The sequence below is a fragment of the Mobula hypostoma genome, chromosome 28 (genome assembly GCF_963921235.1).
Source record: "Mobula hypostoma chromosome 28, sMobHyp1.1, whole genome shotgun sequence".
Classification (NCBI taxonomy): Eukaryota; Metazoa; Chordata; class Chondrichthyes; order Myliobatiformes; family Myliobatidae; genus Mobula; species Mobula hypostoma.
In genome coordinates this window covers 26,546,529-26,567,187 of record NC_086124.1, presented here as the reverse complement: position 1 = coordinate 26,567,187, position 20,659 = coordinate 26,546,529, and the positions used below count along the sequence as shown (strand labels likewise).

General features: G+C 45.0%; 1 protein-coding gene across 1 annotated transcript in view; it reads right to left on the bottom strand.

Annotated features, from left to right (window-relative positions):
• The window catches only part of mecp2 (methyl CpG binding protein 2), a 103,030-nt gene extending 83,967 nt beyond the window's left edge, over positions 1–19,063 (bottom strand). Inside the window, exon 1 of the mRNA XM_063035323.1 lies at positions 18,951–19,063. Coding sequence (XP_062891393.1) covers positions 18,951–18,982 — 32 coding nt within the window. The 5' untranslated portion in view covers positions 18,983–19,063. The remainder of the gene's footprint in view (positions 1–18,950) is intronic.
• Positions 19,064–20,659: the final 1,596 nt, after the last annotated feature.

The window sequence follows — 20,659 nt, the reverse complement described above, 5'->3', positions numbered from 1 at the left end:
TTTTAAATGTTCCTGCATTACTTCCACAATATCAGCAAATCTCATTTTGGCTGCCCTGGTTGGAGCAGTCAAACTCCTAAGCAAACTATGTGCTTTTAAACCCAATGCACTGTGCAAAATTGGTACTCACTTTTCATCAGCTATTTCATTTGCTTTAAAATTCTGCTCAATGTACAAAATCCAGTTATCTGTTATGTAATCAATTGTGCTAATCTTTCCTTTCATAGCCAGCCATTTCTGTGTTTTATTATCACCCAGTACTATTTATGTACCCATGAATTCTTCCATTTCTGCCTTTTTTTTAACTCGATCATCTTCCCTTTTGCAAAGAAAATGAGCTGCACTTTAAAAAAAACTCAACCATTTCTTACTGTGTATTTCTTTTTAAACTTGAACCACTCACTGCACTTCAACAGGTTGTCTCAGATTCGTTTTTAAAATACATCGGCACTTACATTATGTAATTCCAAGACATTAAACTAATTGAAAGGAAAAGATGGGAGTCTGAAATGAGAGTCTAACTTCGTGTTTACTTTAAGCGAAGCTTGCAGACCTCATGGGGCATCATGACATTAGCAATTCACTTATTTTTACATATAACCCATAATGAATTATTAAATGAACAAGAATGCTTAATCAAACAATATACTTACAATATTACTGAAATGTTAAATACACAAAAGGTACCAGAGTGTAAGAATGAGGATGGTTAGGCTTTTACCCCTCAGGCCATGAGAATTGTGAACACCCAGTACACATTATTGGAGACAGCACCAGTAGCATACTTAACTGTCATTTATGCACTTTATGTCAACTTGCACATCTACAGGTTCTTCAGTTATAACCTTGGGGGTAGTATTGGGGACAAGCTTCCACTACCTATAATTCTCCCAGTGACGTGCACCTCAAGCAGCCTCTGACAACCAAGTCCAGCTCCTGGCCTTCACGTGTCGCAACTGTTTCTACTGACAGAGGGGCAATTGGCTCCTTAACACCAGTTGCTTCGGGCTGATAGGGCTTGTCGGCAGTGGTTGGCAGCTCATCTTTTTATATGGAAAATTGCAGTAAACAATCACCACAAACAATGAAGAGGCAAGAGAAGGCAAGGCTGATCCGAGGGTCGATGCATGCGGGTGAGAGACAGACTTGAAGCGAGGTCTGGACATGTTCCAGGAGAAGTTGGATCGAGCAGGGTGGAGTCATTTTGGAGCCCATCTACCTAAGCAGGAGCGAGGTTTGATCCATCCAAGTGCCACGCCGATCTGGAAAGATCGGGTATGGGCTGGATGCAGCCGAGAGCGTATCACTGCAGCGTGATCCGGTCCAAGTCCAGGGGACGACCCAGTGCTTGGACAATTTAAACGCTGGGCCAGATGGAATGAAAAAGCAGGGTGTCGCGACCAGATGTGAGGGTGGAGCTGGTTCTGCTCTGCGACGGTTTACTCCGCTCTCCTTGGCACTGAAGCTGTGAGACTGTTCCGGCTACAACGCACTTCATGTCTGCCAGCTTCACAACGATTTGACCTGCTATATGATGAACTCAGACCAGGACTTTGGGCCTATTCCAGGGCTATGGATCGACATACTCTTTTCAAATCTTTTTATTGTTATATTATACAAAAGAAATAACATGAGTATATTGAAGTAACAATACTTACAATGTCTCAAAAAAAGACATTGTCTTAAAGATTGAAAAAAAATTTGTGATAACGAAAAAAACCTACTGAGCAGAAAAATTGGGGAAAAAAACCCCATTAGCGGTACAATCCCGGAGCCATGCGTCATACAAAAAGCTTCTAAAAATAAACATCAAACCACCAGCAAGAAAATATACCAAAAAAATTTACAATTAGATCGTGGAAAAAATCTATCAATTAGCTCAAATGATAATAACGAGCAAATGAGCCCCATCATTTCTCAAAACCAAATAAAGGTTCAGAGGTTCGACTTTTAATTTTCTCCAAACTAAGACAAAGCATCACTTGACAGAACCATTGTGAGAAAGTGGGAGCTGATGTATCCTTCCACTTCAACAAAATGGCCCTCCTAGCTATCAATGTAACAAATGCAATAACATGTTGGTCAGACACAGAAATACCATGAATATTTTGAGGAATTATTCCAAAAAGCACAGTTAATTTATTAGGTTGCAGATTAATTTTAAGTGCTTAGAAATTGTTGAAAAAACTGACTTCCAGAACTGTTCCGATATAGAACAAGACCAAAACATATGTGTCAGTGTAGCTATCTCAGTTTTACATCACAATAACTATCAACATTAGAAACCATTTTAGAAAGTCTCTCCTTCGTCAAATGATAATGATGTACAATTTAAAATTGAATCAGTGAATGGCTAGCACAAATTGAAGAAGAGTTAACTAACTTCAAAATCCGCGGGATCTACGCACTCAATTTGGTTCAGAATGCTGTTACTTGCTTTTACTGTTTGCATGATTTGTTTTTTCCCCCTTTTTCTCTGCACATTAGGTGTGGTTTTGTTTTTATAAAAATTGGGTTCTTTCGGGTTTCCTACTTTGTGGCTGCCAATAAGCACATGGATTTCAAGGTTGTATAATTTATACATACTTTGATTATAATACATATAGAAACATAGAAAGCCTACAGCACAATACAGGCCCTTCGGCCCACAAAGCTGTGCCAAACATGTCCTTACTATAGAAATTACCTAGGGGGCCAGCTGGTGGTGCAATGACATCAGTGCTGGACTCTGGAATGGAGGTTCCCAGGTTCAATCCCAATCGGGTCCACTCCCGAGTATCCTTTCCATCTGTGCCAGGTTGAGTGTCGAGATCGCAACTCGACCTCGTAAATTAAAGGGAAAAATACTGCTAAATCTCTGTGTGAGGAGTGGCACTCCACGCAGTCTCTCTCTCTCTCTCGCTCTGCGCCTTGTAAAGGCATGAAAAAGACATTGTTCCACCAACATCGCACATGCACGCACACAGACACACGCCAAAAAAAAAATTACCTAGGGATACCCATGGCTCTATTTTTCTAAGCTCCATGTACCTATCCAGGAGTCTCTTAAAAGACCCTATCATATCTGCCTCCACCACGGTTGCCAGCAGCCCATTCCACACACTCGCCACTCTGCGTAAAAATTTACCCCTGACATCTCCTTTGTACCTACTTCCAAGAACCTTAAAACAGTGGTCCCCAACCACCGGGCTGCGGACCGGTACCAGGCCGCAAAGCATGCGCTACCGGGCCACGAGGAAACGATATGATTTGGTGATATGAGTCAGCTGCACCTTTCCTCATTCCCTGTCATGCCCACTGTTGAACTTGAACGCACGCGAGGACATTACGCACGCGTCATTCATGTCAGCACGAGAAGAAGATCAACTCCTCGAGCTTGCGAATGACGGTGGGCTGAAAAGTATGTTTGACATAACATCTCTGCCGGGATTCTGGATCAAAGTCAAGGCTAAGTATCCCGAGATAGCCATGAAAGCACTGAAAACACTTCTTCCATTTCCAAAATATCTCTGCGAAGTGGAGTTTTCTGCAATGAATGCAACGAAAACTAAATTGCGGAATAGACTGGACATAAGGAACCCCCTTCGAGTATCGCTGTCTCCCATCACCCCTCGATGGGACTGTCTTGTTGCAGGGAAACAAGCCCAGGGCTCCCACTGATTCAGCAATATTGGTGTGTTGCAATGATTTTATACGTTCATACGAGGAAAATATGTGCTGTGTGTTTAATATCCAAACGTCACTTAAAATGTTATGATGCAATTGACTTGTCACTATATTCATGCAAGGAAAATATGCACTGTGTGTTTAATATTAAATTCGTTAAATAAACCCTTTTAGAAATGTAATTGAATGTATTAGGCACTTATAAGTGACTTAGAGTTGACTTATCACCTATATTCCAGTTGTGATTAACAGCCCCCTCTCAGGGTTGCCAACTGTCCCATATTAGCCGGGACATCCCGTATACTGGGCTAAATTGGTTTGTCCCGTATTTCCCCCACTAAGGTACAGCGTTCTTATGAAATATTTCGTGCCGAAATGGCGTAAAGCGAAGAAGCAATTATCATTAATTTATATGGGAAAATTTTTGAGCATTCCCAGACCCAAAAAATAACCTACCAAATCATACCAAATAACACATAAAACCTAAAATAACACTAACATATAGTAAAAGCAGGAATGATAAGTACACAGCCTATATAAAGCAGAAATAATGTATGTACAGTGTAGTTTCACTGAACAGAATCGCCAAAAACAATTTGTAGAAAAAAATCAGCACGTACACACATAGCACGTCACGCATGCGCACACAGGTGCCCGCGCAAGGCTTCATGGTCATGGGTAGTCTTTCTCGGGGTAAACACAAGTGTCCGTATTAGACTGCTACTCTTGTCAGTCGGCAACCCTCCCCCCTCCCCCCACCGTCAGCCGGTCCGCAAGAATATTGTCAATATTAAACCGGTCCATGGTGCGAAAAAGGTTGGGGACCCCTGCCTTAAAACCGTGCCCTCTCGTGTTAGCCATTTCAGCCCTGGGAAAAAGCTATACACTTTGATCTAGGAGAAGGAAAACTCTAATCTCAAATCTCCACTGCCTTATACCCACTCATGGGAAAGGCTTTGGGGGTAAAAATCCAGAGCTGGAGTTCCTAAGGCAGTCCGACATTGAGTTCAACACTTGCTGGCAACTCCTGTGATGCCATTGGTGCCAAACTGCATTGGTCTCTGCCGTTCCTTTGGATTCATCAGCTGCGTGAAGAGGGGGAGTCTGCTGCATGGACAACAACTTGCCCTCCGTGTCGTACTGCCCCAGCTTAAGTATCATGTAGGCAGCCAATTGCCATGGTCGACCCTGACCAACAAAGGGCCTCAATGCATGTCACAAAATATTTTGAATATCAGTAACATTATTGAGTTAATATTATTTATGTGCTGTACATGATCTATGTAAGGTGTTCTATACCTTGGTCCCAGAGGAACGCTTTTTCATTTAGCTGTATACATGTAAGGGTGAATGACAATAAGATAACTAGGGAGCATGCATGTGTGCACAAGGGGTAGACAGGAAACAACCGCCATTCATATACGAAGTCAGTAACTTTAGAAGATGAGGTTACAGAGACCTCTGCATGTCACACATACCCTTCCCTTTAATACACCAAACAAGAAATTCTCTATCTAAATTAAGCTACCAGATTTTATTACAGAGACACCCTGAATTACCCTCACACACCAATAAACATCAATTTACAATGAACATACCTTTTTAACCAGAGAACAGCATATGACAACCCAAACCTATCAACCATTACTTCAAGTAAAAAGCACTTAATGCACAGAGAGTCAGAAATAACTGGAAGAGAGGACATTGTTTATTAGATGCATCGCAACACCACGGGCTGCCAGAGGCTGCCGAGCCACATCAGGATTCAGATGAGCATCCACAATCTCCGCTCTGTATTTCTAATCTTAATCCTGTCACTGCAGGGAGACAACTCCTGGACGCTTCCAGAGGCAGCTGGAAAATTGCAATTTACGAGCGATCTTGCCCCTCAGAAAGAAAATGGCAAACAGCGAGGAGGTGGTGTCAAGGTACAGTGCAATTGGAATTTTTTTAAAGCAGTAATGGGGCCTCTGTTACAAAAACCAACAATCTATTTTGAAAACTAAGTGGTTTTGATGATGGTTCAGGAAATAAACTCAGTTATGAAGAAACTCAGCAACATGAAGCCTATTAAGCCTTAGTATAGAGTTATACTTGTTTCAGAATATTATGGCACATAGATCCATTGTAAATCATAATCATACCGTATATACAATTGCACCTTAAGGCTTAATTTTTTTTAAGTCACTGCAAATAAAGCAAAAATAATAGATTTAACCACATAATAGATCTGCAAACAACTTTACATTCTTACAGACCCTGGTTTCAATTTAGTTGCCCGCAAAATTCCACGAATTCAAACACATCCCGAGAACTTAACCCTCTTGCTGCCTCTCGCCCTAGGGACGCTGCATCACTCCTTTCAAATGCAGGGAAATTGTGGGGAAACCCAATCCAGAGCAGACAAGGTTTGAATACTAAACTGTAGCCAAGCCACGCGATAGCTCCAAGTCCTGGCTCAACATGGTCCATCCCATCCCCTCTCACACCGACCATCCAGAAGACAGCAACCAAGATTGATCCTTCAATTTCTCTGGCACAAGGTCACCAAGCTCAGTTAAAGATCCTTTTTTGTAATTCCAGATGACGGGAGGTTTCCCACATTCAGCCTATTGATGGAGAAAGACAGTGTTCTCCAGAACTGCAATGCCCAGCCAAGTTACAGAGTCGAGAACTGATTTTCTTAAAAAAGTGCTCAGGGTGCCACCGTCAACAAAGAAAACAATGACCAAATACATCAAATGGCTGCCTACTCTCCAAGTTCAAGTTCACTGTCTACAACTAAATAAAATATTGCTCCTCTGGGGCCATCATATGTATAGTCACACACAACACAGAGTTACTGTCCAGCACAAAATAATATTAGCAGAAGTCTGAGACCGGTATGGCCTGAACATTGACAGGATGAAGTAAAATGCAGGGCGCATACTAATTTTAAAAGCAGTATAAAATTACAGGCACTATTATAATAAAACAAGCAGTTGTAAACGTTTTTGAAACAGCAGCAGTAGACGATGAGAAGTGACCAATGCAAAATGAGGGAGTGTCTGTCAGTTGGAGAGTGGAGCAGGCCATTCGGTTAGGATGCAGATGTGGGTGGTACCAGTCTAACAGCCCGGGGGAAGAAGCTTTTACCCAGCCTGGCAGTTCTGGTTCTGATGCTGCGGTACCTTCTGCTTGGTGGCAGGAGGGCAGAGATTGCAGGATCATTACACACTCTGTTGTGTGATGGTATGAATCTGTCGTGCACAAGTTCATTAGTGCGGATCTGATAGAGGTTAGCAGCCAGGACAGCCAAAGTGAGCCTGGTTCTATACAAATCTGTGCTGTGCGGAGTGTGCAGCTGTATTGCTCTCTGCGCTGATCTGAGCTTCCAATCTCTGGCACTGGTGAACATGACTCCATTTGATCCACATCTGCAACAAGTAGTGTAACAGCCCAGTCTATCACAGGCAAAGCCCTCCCCATCATTGAGACCATTTACAAGGTATGCTGCCAGAAAGTAGCAACCATTAAGGGTCCGTATCATCCAGGCCATGTTGTCTTCACACTACGTACTACCATTGGGAAGGAAGTGCAGGAGCCTCAGGTCCCACACTACCAGGTTTAGGAACAGTTCAACCATCAGGCTCCTTAAACCAGTGTGGATAACTTCACCCTAACTCAACAGTGAATTGATTCCACAACCCATGGACTCACTTTGAAGAACTCTACAACTCATTCTCTATATCATTTATTTATTTTCATATTTGCAAATTTATCTTCTTTTGTACATTGTTTGTCAGCCTTTCTGTACAGTTTTTCATAAATTTGATTGTATTCCTTTATTTTCCTGTAAATGCCTGCAAATGTGATACATACTTACTTTGATAATAAATTCACTTTGAACTTTGATGAACACTAACTTCAGTGCCCTGACTTTTGATGAAAACAGGACAAAATACATTGGACTGCTCCAATCAATAGAGCCGTAGCAGAAACAATCATTGCAGGAGGTCTGACTCAGATGTACTGTTGTGACTGACCAGCCCACAATGCCTCTCCTCCACATGAGAGATCAAAACCAAGATACGATTTAAGATCCATGGGGTGTTCAGGTTTGTTATGGGAAAGCTGTGGTTACACTGGAAACAGCGCAGGAAACATTTACGAGGATGTTGCCAGGATTAGACCTGATAAGACACAGGAGCAAAATTAGGCCATTGGGTCTGTCGAGTTTGTTCTGAAATTCCATTACGGCTGATCTACTTTCCCTCTCAACCCAATTCTCCTGCCTTGTTCCCATAACCTTTAACACCCTGACTAATCAAGAACCTATCAACCTCACTTTAAATATATCAAATGACTTGGCTTCCACATGAATTTGAATTTATTTAAATCTTACATCCGTCCAACATGAGGGAGTAAAAATCTTTGCGTTATGACTCCGTCGCAATGTACAGACGTGTGAATTTGTAAGTTTAATGGCTTGTAGAAAGAGGCTGACCCGTAGCCTGTTGACCCTGGCTTTAATGCTGCGGTACCGTTTGCCAGACAGAAGCAGCTGAAACAGTTTATAGTTGGGGTGACTGATGTTCCTGATAACCTTCCAGGCCCTCTTTACACACCCGTTGCTGTAAATGTCATCAACGGAGGGAAGTTCACGTCCACAGATGCACTGAGCTGTCCATACCACTCTCTGCAATGCCCAGTGATCAAGGTTGGTGCAGTTCCCGTCCCAGGCAGTGATACAGCCAGCCAGTATGCTCTCAATAGTGCCCCTGCAGAAAGTCTTGAAGGATTTGGGGCCTCATGCCAAACTTCTTCAGTTGCCTGAGATGGAAGGGACACTGTAGTGCTTTTTTGCCACACAGCCGGTGCATACAGTCCAGGTGAGATCTTCAGTGATGTATATATCAAGGAGCTTGGAACTACTCACGCTCTAACTGAAGTCCCATTGATGTTGATCAAGGCAAGCCTGCCTGCCTCCCTTCCTCCTGTAATCCACCAGCAGCTACTTTGTTTATTGGACACCGAGGGAGAGGTTGTTATCTTGGCATCACTGTGTCTGGCTGTCTCATCTCCGCTAGAAAAAGGCCAATCAATGCTGTGCCCATCAGTGGCAAGGAACTCAACAGATTTACTATCCTCTGGCTAAAGAAATCCCTCCTTATCTCTGTTTTAAAGGGCTGTCCTTCTATTCTTAGGCTGTACCTTCTGGTCCTAGATTCCCCCACCTTTGAAAACATCCTTTCCACCTAGGGCATTCAATATGTCTCAATAAGATTCCCTCCCCCTTGTTCTTCTGAACTCCAGTGAGCACAGGTCCAGAGCCATCGAACACTTCTCATACATTAACCCTTTCATTCCCAGGATCATTCACACAAACCACCTCTGAATCCTCTCTAATACCAGCACAGGCTTTCTTAGATAAAGGGTTCAAAACTACTCACACTACTCCAAGTGTGGTCTGACCAATGCAACATAAAGCACTACATCCTTGTTATCTATATCCTAGTCCTCTTGAAATGAATGTTAACATTACATTTTCCTTCCTCACCACCGACTCAACCTGCAAGTTAACCTTCAGGGAATTGGCTGCTGAGGGTTGAGGCAAAAGAAAGAAGATTGCAAAATGGTTACAGCTCTGTTCTGGATTTCAGCCTAACTCTTCATTCATTGACACATAGGAGAATGAGGGGGTGAACTTATAGAAATGTTTATAATTCTGAGTTTAAAATTAGGTGGATGGTAACAGGAAATGGAACAAAGGTTTAGGGCAAGGGGGAAGATTTTAAACGGATCTGAGGGGCAAGATTTTCATGTAAGTGGTGAGTATGTGGGACGAGCTGCCAGAGGAAGTGGTTGAGGCAGATGGAGTAGTATCATTTTAGAAGCAATTGGATAGGTACATGGAGGGGAGGAGTGTGTGGTGTGGAGGGATATAGGCTGAACACAGGAAATTGGGACTCACTGTGTGGGCATTGTGTCTCATTGGGCCTGGGTCCATGCTCTACTTCTCTACGACTACATGATCCAGTGTAAGAAACCACCAGCTTTAACACACACTTCGAGAAGAAAGAGATCTAGAAAGCCAAAGGCCACGTGTATTTCACGAATGTCTAATGCTCTAACACAGATCAGAATGTACAGAGTGAGAAGAGTTCACAATTCAAGTTTATTTGTCACGTCTACATCGAACATACAGTGAAATGTGCTGTTTGCATTAACAACCAACACAATCGGGGTGTGCTGGGTGTGCAGTGCCAACGTCACACGTCCACAACACAAGACCATAAGATGCGAGAAATTAGGAGCAGAATTAGGCTATTTGGCCCACTGAGTCTACTTCAAACATGACACACAGAACAAGTCAAGCAACAAGACAACAGCACTACAAACCCCATTCCAAAACACCAGAAATTCTGCTGATTTAATTAGTTAGTTATTCAGATACCGTGTGGAATAGGCCCTTCAAGCCATGCCACCCAGCAATCCCCTGATTTAATCTTAGCCTAATCATGAGACAATTTACAATGACCAATTGACCTACTAACCGGTACGCCTTTCGACTGTGGGAGGAAACAGAAGCGCCAGAGGAAACCCACCTGGTCACAGGGAGAACGTACAAACTCCTTACAGACATCAACAGGAATCGATCCTGGACTGCTGGTACTGTAAAGTGTTGTGCTAACTACTGCATTACCATTCTAGAAATGGTGAAAATCTAAAACACGCAAAACACTGGAGCAACTCAGCAGGTTAGGCAACGCCTATGAAGAGGAATAAACAGTTGACGTTTCAGTCCCCTTTCCTCCCTCCCACACATATACACAGTCCTCCAACCCCAGGACAGTCTGTATTCTTCAGCCTCCAGTGTTATTAAATAGTTTTAATATTTTTCACTTTAAAAGTTTGTGACAAGATTTAGCAGAGTTGCATTCTGAATGCTCATGTTCAACGGGCAAATTAGAACTCATGTTTCAATCAATTCTGCACGTTGTCTAGAGCAACCCAAGTAAAATCAGTTTCTCAAGCGCACCAACAAAACAAAATCATACTGACAACAGAAAATTCATTACAAATAAACCAATCGCATTTTGCTAACAAGGAAAATCTGCAGATGCTGGAAATCCAAAGCAACACACACAAAATGCTGGAGGAACTCAGCAGGCCAAGCAACATCTATGGGAAGGAGTAAACACTCGACGTTTCAGGCCAAGACCCTTCAGCCAGATTTATCAATCGCATTTTGCTTATTACCCTTGGAAAATCATATCCCCTTGCAAGGTGGCAACCTCCTGATTTAGTACAGATACACAAGAAATCAACAGGCATCCTGCACCTCATCCAGCCACCAGTGCATCTGAACCAAGAACTCGATCGGTAACCAATGTGACTACCAAGGGGTACACAGTGGTACTCAATTCTATCCAATTGTCGAGATGGGCTACTTTAATGCAAGTCAAAACTTTCGTAGGACTTATACTTTATTGTCGCCAAACAATTGGTACTAGAATGTACAATCATCACAGCGATATTTGATTCTGCGCTTCCCGCTCCCTGGATTACAAATATTAAATATTAAAAATAGTTAAAATTAGTGAATTCACCTGGAGCTGAGGTTAATGAGGTTAATTAAAGGTTAATGCATTGAATGTGAAGGCTTTTGAGAGTTTTGGGTCCCATGACCAAGAAAGGACATGCTGGCATTGGAGAGGGTCCAGAGAAGGTTTACGAGAATGATCCCAGGATTTAAAGGGTTAACGTATAAGGACTTGGTAATGCCTCTGAGTCTGTACTCACTGGAGTTTAGAAGTTCAATTATAATTCAACCATACATGAATACAGCCAAACAAAACGGTGTTCCTCCAGAGCCAGGATGCAAAACATGGCACCAACAGTCATACACAGCACAAGGTACATATACGATAGCAGTAAACATAGAGTCACATAAAAATATATATAACCCAAGTCCCTGAGCAACATATCCTGTAACTTGAAGGTGCCTGTGTGTTGTCAGCAAGAACAAGCAGTTTTCAGTAGTCTACCGATGTATACATGCACGCAATCCAGCTTGTCTGCCACCCAGTGAACACTGGAGGAACAACCCCCAATCCATCATGGACGACATGGTACACTGCCTCTGGCGTCTCTTCCCCTGGAACGCTGCAACAGCAAGCCTGAGGCACAAGGCCTAGTCCTCGCTACAACCGAGGCCACACAGCTCCCCTACTGTCAGTCTCCCCAATAAACCAGTGAACCGGATGCAGTATTTTACGTTACCAGTGTCCAACGGGGTCTTGTGATCACAGGAAAAATGTCCAAGACAATAACTCATTGTTGTCAATAACTGCACACCACCTTTCTGCACCGACTCTGAAGCTTCTATAGTTGGCAACAACATGGTCCAGCTACTCTGCTATCAAGCAACTCACTGATCAGATAGACCTGCAGTACTTGAATTTCTTAATGTCCAACAGTATGTTAATATCATAATAAAAGACCTGAAAAAAAAACAAAAACAACTTTGTTTGGCCCCGGAGAACCCGCTGCATCCAAGCGCACTGCTACTGAATATTGCAAGGCCTGGATAGAGTGGACATGGAGAGGATTTTTCTAGTAATTGTACAGCATCAGATTGAAAGGACCTCCCTTTAGAACAGAGATGAATGGGAATTTCTCCAGCCAGAGTGTGGTGAATCTGTGGAATTCATTGCCACCTGTGGCTGTGGAGGACATGTCATTGAGTATATTTAAAGCAGAAGTTGATCGGCTCTTGATTAGTCAGGGTGTCGAATATTACAGGGAGAAGGCAGGAGAATGGGGATGCAGGGGAAAAATAAATCTGCCATGATGAAATGGTGGAGCAGATGGAGCAAAACTCTCTTCCTATGTCTTATGGTCCTAACAAGTGGTCAGGGGAAATGTTTTGTAACGCACAGAAAAAGGAAATTAATCTGTTTGCCTTTCCATCACACTCAGAACATGCAGAATGAGACAACAATCTGCCTGGAATCTTAAATAGCATTAAAGTGGGCTTGGTGAGGGAAGTCCTTGAACTTCCTCTCTTCCTGAAGACATTCTTTCAACCAGAGGACCAGGGACCAGAACTGAGCTGACAGGGATTGCAAACTGCAAGCATAAATGTCCTTACAGCACATCCCATGCTACAGTACTAGCACACTAACGAGACATTTTAAAATAACACAAGGCTTGTGGCTTGTGTTATTAACGCATTTTAAAATAGCACTATATATACATATACACATACGTACACGTATACACACACACACACACACACAGGCACATATACATACATAAAAAACTCAACGTGGAGCAGAAAGCGAGCTTGTAAATCTGGCTGGAGAAAAGGATGTTGGGAATGGTGGCGAGGGTGGAGTGTCACAGGGAGGGGTGTGGGACAGGTGGCAGAGGTGGTGTGTCGGGGCAAGAAGATGATGCAGGTGCAGACACACCCAGTCCTGAGACACCAGACAAGGTCATTTGATTCCAAACAATTGGTTTATTGATCATTACAGGAATGTCTCTCTGGTGCTTCCCACTCCCTCCCCTTTTCCCAACCACAATTCCCCTCTCTCTGCCCCCTTCCCACTCTCAGTCCACAAGAAACCCATTTCAGAATCATGTTTATACAGAATCATGTTTATAACTCACATATATCATGAAATTTGTTTTTTTTTTGGCAGCAGCAGTACAGTGCAATATATAAAATTACTACAGTGCTGTGCACTTTAGGGTTAGCAAGTTGTGGGCTGGCTATATTGACACAGGAAGCAGAGTAACGCTTGTGGGCTGCCCCCAGCACATCCTCAGACAGTGTTGGTCATGGGTGCAAACGTTGTATTTCACTGTGTACCTTGATGGAGTTTGAAGCCCAGTGTTTGCAGGTGTGTGGCCATGTCTGCTGGTGGCTGGAGGCCCTGTCCCAGGGTTAGGGGGCTGTGTGTATGAGGGTGGGAAGGAGGAACAGGGCTTGTTTTCCCTGTTCTTTTGGTGCCTGTGTTGTGTGTTGTCCTGTTCAGCACTGTTGCTAAAATGTGTGGTGACACTTACAGGTTGCCCCCAAAACACTGCTGTGTTGGTTGTGAATGCATATGACGCATTTCAATATTAGTTTCAATGTGACAGATAAACTTTAATCTTGAATCTTATTTTTGATATACACGTGACAAATAAACATAATTTTTAAACCTTTTTTTGCCTTCGAATCAGTAGGTTCTCCTACCAGTGATCCAAACATATATGCTCAAGTAAAACTGCAAAAAACTTCGCCACAAGATACTACGCACCGCCTATCAGACGAGAGGTTAATACAAGGTCTCACATACTCTCGCTTGTCTGCTTTGACCAGTAACCTGCCTCCACAGTTATTATAATTTGGCCGTTTAAGGGAATTCGCCACGTGTTCTATACTATTAGTGACGCGATTCAAAAGCTTCGTGCTGACCAAGTAACGTTGGGTGCGTCACTAAAGTGATGAGGAGGAATGTTCTTTCACCCTGAATATTCACTTCTTCTTCTATGGCGCTGTTCAGCAACTTAACGTGTTAGTTTGCTAAGGGTACTCCTGTGGTCCTTTACGAACCTCCAAGGGAGCAGGGGAGAGCTACCGCTTCCAAGTTCACCCTCTGAGTCACTCACTGGTACCAGTCCTTCCTTAATACTGGGTCAAAGTCCAATCCCTGTAGTTTTTTGTTGATTCTATTGCATTTCTTTGTACCTACTGTGAAGGCCAAAAAGTAAATGAATCTCTGGTGACAATAACAGATTTACAACGAACTTTAAATCTGAAACTGCCTACCACAATAGCCTTGTGGAAGTACCTCCACCACAAGGGCAGAGGCGGAGGCTCACCATCGCCTCCTCAAGAGGCAATAAATACTCCCTCACCAGCAGCGCACACACCATAACATGAATAGAAAAGAACTTCGTCATTCTTAACACCGAGCACATTCAGAAGGGATTGAAGTTACATTTCCAGCAGTATAAGTAGTCCATCTGGCAAAGATTCTGATCTCCCAATGGTGACATTTATTTGTTACTGTTTTATTTGCCATTATAAAAACAAAGTTATAATCATGATGCTGAGGCTTTATGAGCCATTGGTAGATGACACTTGGGAGTATCGGGCGCGGTTTGGGTCCCTTTATCTATAAAACGATGGGCTGGCATTGGAGAAGGTCCAGAGGAAGTTCATGAGAATGATCCCGGGCATGAAAATGTTAACCTGTGAGGAGAACCTGTGGTGTTGGGGGGGGGAGGGGAATCTCACTGAAACCTATTGAGCATTGAAAGATCCAGTTAGAGTGGACATGGAGTTGCTGTTTCACATAGCGAGTGTATCTAGGACCGAGGGCACAGCTTCAGAATAGAGGGACATCCCCTTAGAACCAATATGAGGAGGAATTTCTTTAGCTAAAGACAGTGGTGAATTTGTGGAATTCATTGCCACAGATGGCTGTGGAGGCCAAGTCTCTGGGTATGCTTAAAGCAGACATTGATGGGTTCTTGATCAGTGAGGGAGTCAAAGGTTACAGTGAGAAGGCAAGAGAGTGGAGTTGAGAGATAATAAATCAGACATAATGGAATGGCAGAGCAGAACTGCTTAATTCTGCTGCTATGTCTTATGTCTAAAGCAAGGGTTCCTAACCTGGGATCCATAGACCCTTTGGTTAATGGTAGGGGTCCACGGCATAAAAAAGGTTGGGAACTCCAGGCGAAGTGTCTCTGAGCTGAAATATCAACTGTTTCTCTTCCCAGAGCAGTTGTGTAACTTGCTGAGTGCTCCCAGCATTTTTTGATTCAGTCTGAACACAACCTTTCAGCACAAGGTAGAGAAATTAACAACGAGAAATTTCTTCCAGTAAATAACTTTTATTAAAATGGGTGGCACTGTAGCACAATGCTAGTATCGGTGTCAGTGACCTGGGTTCAACTCAGCCATCGTCTCGAAGGAGTTTGTACATTTTCCCCGTGACTGTGACAGTGCGGGAGCCCCCCCACCCCCAATCTAAAGACGGTTGGGTTAGGGTTAGTAAGCCGTGGCCATGCTATGAAACAAGGTGATACTTACAGGATGCTCCCTGCACATCCTAGGACTCTGTTGCTCATTAATGCAATCAACACATTTAATTGTGTTTCAATGTAAAAGTAACAAATATAGTGAACCTTTAAATCTTCATTCTAATCATAATTCCAGTATAAGAAATGTGGGGGAAGTATGCATGGGAAAACTGGGAAAAACTCGGATTTCTTCATCAAAATGATATTAAAACATGAATGTAAGCAAATAATATGAATAAAACCACCAAACCTCAGAGAATCTAAAATGAAGCAGTGTATGTAGAACTTTTGACACGACAGACAAAAATATCACACTATTAGTAAAAGTTTGTCACAACCCGACTCTAAATACACTCAGTGGCCACTTTATTAGGTCCAGGAGTGGAACCCAGTTTACTCTTCTGCTGCTGTAGCCCATCCACTTCAAGGTTTGACATGTTGTGCGTTCAGAGATGCTCTTCTGCACATCACTGTTGTAACGTGTGGTTATTTCAGTTACTGTCACCTTCCTGTCATTCTCCTCTGACCTCTCTAAGTAACAAGACATTTTCACCCACAGAATTGCCACTCACTGGATTTTTTCCCCCATGTCATTCTCTGTAAACTCGAGACTGTTGTGTGCAAAAATCACAGGCGATCAGCAGTTTCTGAGATACTCAAACCAGCCTGCCTGGCACCAACAATCATTCCACAGTCAAAGCTACTTTGATCACATTTCTGATGTTTGGTCTTAACAACAGCTGAACCTCTTGACCATGTCTGCATGCTTTAATACATTGAGTTGCTGCTACATGATTGGCTGATGAGATATTTGCATTAACGAGAAGTACAGGTGCACCTAAGAAAGTGACTGAGTGTACAGTCAAAATGAACTGCACCAAAAGGAAGATGTCAAAAGAGTTACAGATATGGCGTACATTTTCCCCTACACATTTCTCATCAAACGTTTATCCGATTCCTGCTCGAAAGTCATTAGTGAAAGCATTTTGTGGTTCTAAATCACAACTCAACGCCATAAAAGAAAGTCTCTCAATGCACCCACCACCTCGGCCCACAGTTCCCTTCATAATTACGTTAAACACGCAACATCTGGTCACCAGTGGAAATGGGGAAAATTTCTATTGTGCATGTTAAATACAAGTTCACCAAAACACCTACTGCACTTAAAATGAAGAAACAAGAACGTCGCATTGCCAAAGGTTAACACACAAGCTGGTTGCAAGACTGGGTATTATAAGCTCTTTGCATGCTGTAGTGTATACTCCAATTGCAAGGAACCAACTAGCACCCTCAAATACAGAAACAAGCCTAAGAGTCGCCATGCCAATCCATCAAACTGGTGAAGTGTTTGTCCTGATTGACGTGCATCAGTTGGAAGGGTAACGTCACGATTGACAGGGGCCAGTTGGAAGGGGGAACGTCACAGCAGGCAAGGGGTCTATTAATGGGACCACTGGCACGGGTTAGTTGGGTAGAGAATACATCACGATTGGCATGGACCAATGGGTAGAGGTTGTGAATAGTAGTGACCATTGTCCTAATTGGCAGGGCTAATATCATGACCTTCACAGGTCAACAGGATGGGGCAACATCTGGCCATGATTGGCATGGGGCCAGTTGGAAGAAGGCAACATCCAGTTGTGACCGTTTACGGGCCGACGGGGGGGGGCAACGTCCGCAATTGTTTACAGGCTAACTGGATGGGGGAAGTGGCCAACATCTGCAACCAGGCCGGCTGGATGGGGGGAGGGGGCCAACATCCGTGATCATTTATGAGCCGGCTGGATGGGGGTGGGGGGAGAACATCTGCGACTCTTTACGGGCCAGCCGGATGGGGGCCAAGGTCCGCAGCCATTTACGGGCTTTGCAATGCGAACAACATCCACGGCCATTTACGGGTCGGCTGGATGGGGGGGTGGCCAACGTCCGCGACTGGCACTGGGCTGGCCGGATGGGGCCAACGTCTGCGACTGTTTACAGGCCGGCCGGATGGGGGTCAACATCCGCGACCATTTACCAGCCGGCCGGATGGGGGCCAACATTCATGACTGGCACTGGGCCAGCTGGATGGGGGCCAACATCCACAACCGTTTACAGGCCGGCAGGATGGGGGCCAACATCCGCGACCGTTTACGGGCCGGCAGGATGGGGGCCAACATCCGCGACCATTTACGGGCCGGCCGGATGGGGGCCAACATCCGCAACCGTTTACCGGCCGGCCAGATGGGGGCCAATGTTCATGACTGGCACTGGGCCAGCTGGATGGGGGCCAACGTCCGTGACCGTTTACGGGCTGGCCGGATGAGGGCCAACATTCATGACTGGCACTGGGCCAGCTGGATGGGGGCCAACATCCGCGACCGTTTACGGGCCGGCAGGATAAGGGCCAACATCCACGACCGTTTACGGGCCGGCCGGATGGGGACCAACGTCCGTGACTCACATGAGCCAGATGGATGGGGCCAACGTCCACGACTGGCATTGGGCCGGACAGATGGGGGCCAACGTCCATGACTGGCATTGGGCCGGCCGGATGGGGGCCAACGTCCATGACTGGCATTGGGCCGGCCGGATGGGGGCCAACGTCCATTCATGACTGGCACGGTCCAGATGGGAGATTGCTACTTCCCAAAGGACAGCAACTATTTCCATCTAGATATCTGGAGGAAGGGGAAGAGGAAGAGGAAGAGGAATGCGACGTCCTGATTGGCGAGGGCATTCCGCTCCCCCCCAACCCCATTCCCTAGGGCGACCTTCTGATTGGCTGGGACCCCGTTCCCAGGGGGCGACGCGACCTCCTGATTGGCTAGGGGCCCCCACACGTTACCGGGGTACCCAGCGCCCGGGGCCGGTTGCTAAGGAGCCGCGAGGCCGTTATCCTTCTCCCCGCCCCCCTCCCGCTCACACCAACCGCCGGCTGCCGATAAGTGCGGAAATTCTCCCCTCACCACACTCTAAAAAAATTTCTTATGAATTTTTACTTTAAAAAGTACCTTGCCGGCTTGTTTATTTTTTTTATTTCCCTCCGATGTAAATTCCGCCCTCCTTAAAGAGGCCGGGCCTTTCCCCACCTCAGCCTGCAGCCCGCCTTCCCTCCGTCCTCCCCCAGCGGCTTAGCTCGGACCGCCGTCCCCGGTGCTCACGCCCCTTCCTCCCTGCCCTCCCTCGGGGCCGCGTCTCCCTCACCGACCATCCACCAAACCCCCCGGATTACTCACAGCCTCTCTCCAGCGCTCGGCGCGGCGGCCATTTTCAAATTATTTCGAGCGCGTCACACCGGCAAAACCGCCCAACTCTCGCGAGGTTTTTTTCCTCTCTCACCCCCCCTTTCCCCCCCTCCCCACCCTCTCTTGCTCCGCGAGGGGGCGGGGCCGCTCAGTTATTTTTAATCTTCCCTCCCCCACCAACGGCTGCCGGCGGGCCCGGGTATCACGTGATTCCGAGGGGGGGGAGTTTAGATCGTGGGAGGGGGAGTTCCTTCGCTCTCCCGCCCAAGCCGCATGACTTATCGCGAGAAATGGCGGTCCCGCTTCTCGCTCTGATTTTGACCCCTCCCCCCACGCACACACCACCCCGAGATTGAAATAAGCCCCGCCCTCTTCCTCACATCTCTAATTGATGCAAACCACGCCCCTTTTGTTAGCCACGCCCACTTCCTCCCAGTTCCCTCTTTCCAATTAGCTCCAAGTTCAAGTTCAAATTCAAGTTTACTGACATTAAACCGTTTACGTAGGTTTACCGCCAAATGAGGCAACGTTCCTCCGGTCCAAGGTGCACAACATTGTACGTATGACTTACAGACATAACACGTATTACCACAATGTGTAATGTTACCACAAATAAATTCACAAATAATATACGATACAAGTGAAAAAGTAAACAGTATAATGCTACTGGAGCTTCATACTTCATGAGACCAGGGTGGTGTCAGTAGTCTTACAGCATGAGGGAAGAAGCTGTTTCCCCTGCTTCTCCTGGTGCTGTGGTACCCTCTGCCTAAAGATCAGGGCCAAAGAAATTGTGCACGGATGGGAGGGATCACTGACAATACAAAGAGCCCTGTGTGCATAGCGCTCCCAATAAATATCTCAAATGCCGGGATTCCCAAACTGAGGTCCACAAACCCCTTGGTTAATACTAGAGGTCCATGGCATAAAAAAGGTTGGGGACTCCTGCCCTAATGGGTGGAAGAAAGACTTCCCAGCAAGCAGTCCTTGCATTCCTTTGTGGGGACTTGTGGTCAGATGCCTTGCAATTCCAGACAGTGATGTAGCTTGTCAAGACACTCTCGATGGTACTCCTGTAAAAACTGGTTAAAATGGGGGGAGCCTCACTGATCTCAATCTACTCAGGAAGCGGAGACACGGCTGTGCTTATTTGACTGAAGAGGTAGTGTTGAGGGACCGGGTGAAGTTGCTACATAAGAGATTTGCTGCCCCATTGAGGCAAATGGTTATAGCGTAACGGTGTAACTAGCATGGAAATTAACTTCCTGCAGTAAACATAAATTAACATCAATACCATTATATATAACTATAAAATAAGCAGAATGTCAGTAATACAAATTCAGGGAATGTAAAAGTGAATGGCTAACTTTACACTGAGCGTAAAGTTCAGGGACTGTAAAGTACAATCCAAGGTGGTGTCAGGGTTTTTGAGGACAGTTGATGGCGTTGGGGAAAAAGTTGTTTTTTGAACTTAGAGGTGTGAGTCTTCAGGCTCCTCTGTTGATGCCAGAATATGTGGTGACACTATTTGGCTTTGACCTCCTCCCACCAGCACATTTTTGGGTTAACGGAAGCAACGCTTTTCACTGTATGTTTCAAATGTACACATCTGTGAATTCAGAACTGAAATCTGAATTCTGCCTGATGGGAGCATCGAGAAGAAGGCATGGCCCGCCAACTGGTGGGTGGGGGGGGTGTGA